Here is a 7,068-nt window from a genome sequence, read left to right as displayed (position 1 = left end):
ATATTTGAAAATAACTATTTACTTTGTATGGGAGGTGTCACACCCCCTGTTCCGATCCGTACCATTTTTAGCTTAACTTCAAACAGCGATACGAAATTGATTCGTATAAAGTCTGAAGATAGTCACAATTTTAGTTCTGCAGATATTCGAAAATAACTATTTACATTGTATGGGTGGTACAAATTTTGCCCTCTTTTGTCTCTTTATGGTCCAAGAGAAGAAAAAATATATATTCTGTTATTGCTCCAAGTAAAGGAATATCTACGTTCCAGATTTCAATCAAATCGGAGCAGCCGTTTACTCTTGATTGTTTAAGAACTAAAGGTACCAATTTTACCGGTTTTCCCCCTTTAAATCTATAGCCTATTGACGCTTCCAAGTAAAGATCTATCCATGTTCCAAATTTCATTAAAATCGGTTCAGCCGTTTAGGCGTGATGCTTAAAATCGCATTGTATAAAATAATTAATTTATTTCATATTTTTGAAAATTTCTCCAAATAATAGAAATCTTGTTTCAAGTCACTAGTTGTTGCATTATTAGTTTTTTTTTTGTATGGATTTTCAACTTCTTTTAATGGTAAACTGAGCTGAGTTTCTCAATTTTGCATAAAATCTGAATTTGACAAGTCTATTATAAATGCCTTTATTCATAATAAAATTGTAAAGCTAAAGAGTTAATATTGATACAAAACTTGCTTGTGATCTTAATTTTATTAACCCTCCGATGGGTGAGACCTTTTTCATTTTCAAATTGAAATTATTCCTTGATGGTCCATGGGAAGGCGATTTTTCGCAAAAGTACTTTTATTCTTTTTAAGTTATCTAACAATTTTCTAAGAGGATGTATAATGAATTTGTACTTTTTGAAAAGCTACAAAGCTTGTACTGAAATTTGAAAATGTCTGGCTTGTTTTATTGTATATAACTTTTTAATCTCTTCTCCAATTTTTAAAATATTGATCTCATAGAAACGCTTATACAACTTAATCCTATACCCTTCTTATTTAAATAGAATTGTTTGTAAAAATGTTTATTTATTCATATTTTTGTCTAAGCAATGACAAAATAACTATGCACAAAAAAAACAACTACATTTTATTTAATTATATTCTCAACCGCAAATATTTTGAAAAATAATAATGTATGTATATATTTAATTATATATACATATTCTACAAATAATATAAATTATTAGATGAACTTGTTGATGCTTCTCCATGTACATATGCACAGCGTACAACATTCATTATTATGAATCAACAGCATTGAGCAACAGACTATTATACTGTCTTATCTGGAACTGTAAAAGCTGTAAAAACAAATCCAGTCGCTGCAATATATTATTATAATATACTGTTTACGTTGTAAATAGAATATTGTATAAACAACTTTAATGAGTATTCAAGAAATTACAAACACGAAACTAATGTGGTCTAATTAGTGCATCACCACACACAGATATTTACGTGTGGAAATTTTTGTGCACAAATGCATAAACAAACGAAGCTTATTTTAAAATATACTTGCCGCTACCATAACAAATCATACAGTACTTAAAAACACATAACCCAGTGGCTAAATTGAAGTGACTGGCTAAAAATTTGATTTATGAAACTGGTTAAAAGAATAAAGCTAGTAGCAAATGTACGATGATGCAAAGGACTGATTCCGTGTGGAGTTCTCAGTCTCCCATCGGACGCGTCCCAGGTGGCGGATAGGGGGAGCAACTGCCTAGTCTAGTGATACTGTTTTGACAACAGGTCACTAGCCTTGACAAATGCTCAAGCGATGTCAATATCTTAAGATGCATTTTTAACAAATGGTCTGAACCTCTTGACATAGCTAGGTCGGTAAACGGAAATGTGTCAGCCGACTATCATAATACTGTGATGCATTTTATAACAAATGGTCACAGTAGGATGTAATTGGTGTTAGGATACTGTTATTACTGGTGATACATTTTTGACAAATGGTTACCTAGTGCTAACACATTCTCTCTCTCTTCTAGTGTTACTACCCGCGGACCAAAACTGTTCTTTCTCTCTCTACTCTTTCTTTCCCCCCCACTTGTAAGGTCAAGGTGATGGTAGCAGTGCCGAAGACCTGAATGGCTAGTAAGTGGTTAAAGATAACTAGTCGCTAACAGCTCCCCTCCGACGCCAGGGCACGGGTCGGTTGTAATACAGTTTTCGCCTAATCCATGTACGCCGTCCCTGCATGGAGTGTCCATCCCCTTACGCGCTCACTCGTGGGAACAAAAATGAACAACACAATACAAAACAATAACAATAACAAAAAACAAACAGCAAAAGGCCAGCAGGGGAAACCTATGCTGGCTGATTGCAAACAGTCGACTGTCCAACCTTCTGGTGACAGTTTGACTAAAAGCAGCGAGGTAGCCTTGGACTTTAAGCCAAGCACCTCAAAAGCTGCATTAGCCCTCGCTGGTAATATACCAGCAACAGCCCCTGCATTGGACACTGTCGAGAAGACAGTTGTCCCTGCGAAAATGCTACAGGTTGGATCGTCGAACCAGAAGTCGGGTCCAACCACCGTAGCCCCACCCGCCACTACGGCAGAACCGAACGCCCCCATTCGCAAAGAACCATCCAGGAGGGCTTTCGTGCAAAGGCGTGCCGCCATGCGCATTATCGACCGGCTTGGATCCAAGTCGGCCGATGCGCTTAACATCGACGAATTGTCGAAACTAAGTTGGGCTAAGGCTCAACTGGCTGAGCTGGACAGCTCAAACACTCCTCCAAGCGCAGATGCAGCGAACCAAGGCGCATCTGCTGGGCCCAAACGGCAACGCTCAGAGGAGGAGCTGCTCCAGCAGCAAAACACACAGCCGAAGACTAAACGTCCGAAGCAAGAGGCTCGTGTGATAAGAAGGCCTTACAGTGAAGTTGCTCGCAATCCACTTGTAAGGGCTATTATCGACAGGAGTGTTGATGACGGAGCTATCTCCCAGGAGAAATGGCTGAAAATCCGTCAGGGTATGCTGGGGGTATACTGGAAGATTCTCAAGGAGAATCCCGGTCCATCCCCGCAAAACGACGATGCTGGCTGGTATCAAGGCCATGTAAAACTGCTAGCGTGTACCAATGACCGCTCAGCTCTACTGCTAAAATTAGCAATCGCGTCCCTAGGGGAATTGTGGCCTGGCGCGAAACTGGACGTGATCCCGGTAAACGAGATACCTCGTAGACCGAGATCAGTCACAGTTATTCCGGCGGAGCCACATGAACCTGAGGAGATTCTGGCATACATTCAGAGCGGTAATCCCGATCTACCAACCCATAACTGGAAGGTGGTTAAGGTTTCCGCTCCTGAAGGTGCGCATAGAAAGGTGGTCGTAGTCCTTAACAAGGAATCCTTGGCGCCACTACGTGAGAGGCAAAGCAAGATTTACTATGGTTTCGATAGTATCAAGCTGCGCATCTACCGTGGTGACGACAAGCTCGACCCCGAAACTTCTGGTGTTAAACTGGAAGCTCCGCAGGATATGGACTGCAAAATTAAACTGGACGACCCCGCAAGCTCTGAGGACAAAATGGAGACCCAATCACACTCCAGTATGGTTGGGGACCTATTCTGCGCTCTGGGTGATGTGGAGGATGAAGATGTTCTTCTGGAATCAGACCCAGAAGACATCGACGTTACGGTCATATATGATCCAGACCATGGTGAAGGCGATCCAAGTGAACCTTCACCACTCTAAGGCAGCTTCGGCTGCCCTGCTCCTCCACATTGCTAAATATGGGGAGGACATTGCGTTGGTCCAGGAGCCGTGGATACACAATGGCGAAATTCGTGGACTCAACGCCAAAAAGTACAAACTTTTGTACATAAGACGCACAGGTAAAATAAGATCTTGCATTTTGGTTAAGAACCATCTTAATATCTTCATTCTTCCTGATTACAGCGATGAAGATACAGTAGCTGCTGCTTGGGAGACAGGTGCAGGTAAGGTGTGGCTGCTCTCGAGCTATATGGCGCACGACCAGGTTGAACCACCACCGAATAACCTGGTATCTAATATGATGCGTGCCGCAAATAGGGCCAGAACTCCTGTAATTATCGGAGCTGATGCAAATGCTCACCACACAATCTGGGGTAGCTCAGATAGAAACGAACGAGGTGAGTACATTTTAGACTTCATATTAGACTTTAATCTGGTAGTTGTCAATCGAGGTTCAGAACCTACTTTTGTGGTAGCAAATAGGCAAGAAGTTCTGGACATTACGCTTGTCAGTGCAAGCCACTCGCAACTCATAAGGAATTGGAAGGTTTCAGATGATTGCTCTCTGTCTGATCACAGGTATCTGACATTCTTAATAGAATTGGAAGTTGAGAAGGAAAAGCCTTTTCTAAATAGGAGGAAAACCAATTGGGATGATCACAGGCGGATCCTTGATGGTTTACTTCCCTCACCCCCTCTCATAGGTGACACTAGGGACATTGAAAGCGCTGTGGAAAAGCTCACACTTTCTCTCAGTGAGGCCACAAGACGTACATGCACTCCCTCTGCTCGCAGAGGAAAGGTAAGACCTCCATGGTGGTCTTTAGACATAGCGAACACTAGGCGTAATTGTCGTAAACTATTCAACGAGGCGAAAAGATCAGGCAACTGGTCAATGTATAAGTCTATGTTGAACAAATTTAAGAATATGGTCAGGAGCGCGAAACGTAAGTCCTGGAGGAATTTCTGCAGCGGCGTCGAAAGTTCCTCTGAGACAAATCGTCTGCGCAAGATCTTATCGAAAACACCAACTGTTCAAGGTTATATTCAGAAACAGGATGGTAGGTGGACTACTGATGGACGTGAGACACTAGAAGTACTCATGGACACTCATTTTCCGGGGAACTTGCCTCCGGATATTGCTAGTACATCCCAACCGAACAATCGGACAACTTCGTCAATTATACTTGACGAACATTTGATAAAATGGGCCATACGGAGTTTTGACTCTTACAAGTCTCCGGGCCCAGATGGTATAATACCCGCTGATCTACAGAATAATATAGATCTAGTCACTCCTTGGCTGATAACTATCTATCATGCCTGTCTTGCATGGTCCTACATACCAAAACGGTGGACCGAATGCACTGTGACATTCATTCCGAAAGGGGGGAAAGCGTCACACACCAAAGCAAAAGATTTCAGACCGATAAGTCTATCATCATTCTTGCTGAAAACCCTTGAAAGAATCATCGACATCCACATACGAGTGTCTTTGAAACAAGGATCAGTATCTCCCTCTCAACACGCCTACATGAAAGGCAAATCCGTTGAGACAGCACTTCACTCCTTAGTGGGATATATTGAGAAATCCCTTGAATTTGGTAATTTCTCGTTAGTGGCCTTTCTGGATATAGAAGGAGCCTTCAATAACGTAGAATCTGCAACTATCGTTTCAGCTCTACAGGATCTTGGTTTAGACCAATCAACTGTAAGGTTCATCACAAACCTTCTACGATACAGGATCATTCGCTCCGAAAAGGGAACGGCAGTGATCACGAGAATGGCCACTAGGGGTACACCTCAGGGAGGTGTCTTATCGCCACTTCTGTGGAATTTGGCCATAAATTGTCTGCTCAGGAAATTGGATCTCTTAGGTTATAAAACTGTCGCCTACGCGGATGACGTCGCGGTGGCAGTCTCTGGGATCCACTTGGACACGATATCACAACGCCTGGAACATGCACTCAGTATACTGAGTCGGTGGAGTACGGACAGTGGATTGAGTGTAAACCCAGGCAAAACTGAACTTGTACTGTTCACAAGGAGGTACAAGATTCCTCATTTCTCGCTTCCCCGATTAAATGGTGTTGAACTAACACTATCGGACAGTGCGAAATACTTAGGAGTTATTCTGGATAGTAAACTATCCTGGAAACCCAATACCCTTTCAAGGACGTCAAAAGCCTTGACGGCTATGTATGTCTGTAAGAGGGCGATAGGTACGCAATGGGGTATTAGACCCCAGTTTGTCAACTGGCTATGTGATGCGGTCATTAAGCCGACACTATTTTATGGAGTTTCTGTCTGGTGGAAGGCACTAGACAGTGGCTCGACGTGTATGCTATTCGAGAGAGTGTTAAGGAGAATGGCAATCCTGATAACAGGAGCTTTAAGAACGACCGCAACAAAGTCGCTCTTTACTATATTGAACTGGATCCCTGTGGATCTTATGGCAAGAAAAATGGCATTTACTTCTGCCTTTAGGCTAAACGCGATTGGTGCGTGGAAACACGCTCCATATGGTCACGCCAGCATAATAGGTAGTATTCAGACTCTTCCGGAGAATATCGATTACTGCATTTCTAGGCCCTTCTTAGCGAGGAATTTCGATTTCTCAATTCCGTGTGGTACGGAAGCAATGAACGGGCCCTTACATGACACAATGGGTCTCTCAGTCTATACGGACGGTTCTGTGAAGGGAGATCGAGTTGGCGTAGGTGTCTATATTCGGGAACTCGATATTAGGTTATCTTTCAGACTTCCGAATGAATGTAGCATTATTCAGGCTGAATTATCGGCCATCAAAAGGGCGGCTAACTGGCTTAGTTATAACAAGATATCTGACAGGGATATTTGTATATATACTGACAGTCAGGCAGCTATAAAATCCCTGACAGGTGTATACACAACATCTAACTTAGTCCAGGAATGCCGGGCATCCTTAAACAGGATGGCGAGACATTCAATAGTCGTACTCAAGTGGGTACGGGGACACGGGGATATTACTATTACGGGCAACTGTGTTGCCGATGATCTGGCGAGAAAAGGCGCCATGTTACCTGACGGAGACATAGATTTCCTATGTGGGATTCCGTTATCCAAATGCAAGCTACAAATTAGTAACTTCTACTATGAGCTCGCTCAGGCAAGATGGGACTGTGAACCCACATGCACTATGACCAGGACGATATGGCCCCGACTAAATCGGGGACGGACAATTCATCTTCTTGGCTTTACACGCTCACAATTGAGTGGTGTAGTGGCGGTCATAACTGGACACTGCACCTTTGGTAACCACGCTAGGAGACTTGGTTTGCCGTAC

At 42.8% G+C, this 7,068-nt stretch overlaps 1 protein-coding gene across 1 annotated transcript; it reads left to right on the top strand.

Moving 5' to 3' along the window:
• Positions 1–2,300: 2,300 nt before the first annotated feature.
• On the top strand, positions 2,301–4,132 carry LOC135954671 (uncharacterized). The gene is made up of 2 exons (XM_065504885.1): positions 2,301–3,862; positions 3,927–4,132. The coding sequence occupies exon 1, from the start codon at positions 2,331–2,333 to the stop codon at positions 3,720–3,722; it is 1,392 nt and encodes a 463-aa protein (XP_065360957.1). The 5' UTR covers positions 2,301–2,330; the 3' UTR covers positions 3,723–3,862; positions 3,927–4,132.
• Positions 4,133–7,068: the final 2,936 nt, after the last annotated feature.

Source organism: Calliphora vicina, chromosome 3 (genome assembly GCF_958450345.1).
Source record: "Calliphora vicina chromosome 3, idCalVici1.1, whole genome shotgun sequence".
Lineage (NCBI taxonomy): Eukaryota > Metazoa > Arthropoda > Insecta > Diptera > Calliphoridae > Calliphora > Calliphora vicina.
This window is presented reverse-complemented; position numbering and strand designations above follow the sequence as displayed.

What these genes read in the sequence shown, in the direction of transcription:
- LOC135954671 (XM_065504885.1), top strand. Translation starts at nt 2,331, where the DNA reads ATGCTGGCTGATTGCAAACAGTCGACTGTCCAACCTTCTGGTGACAGT.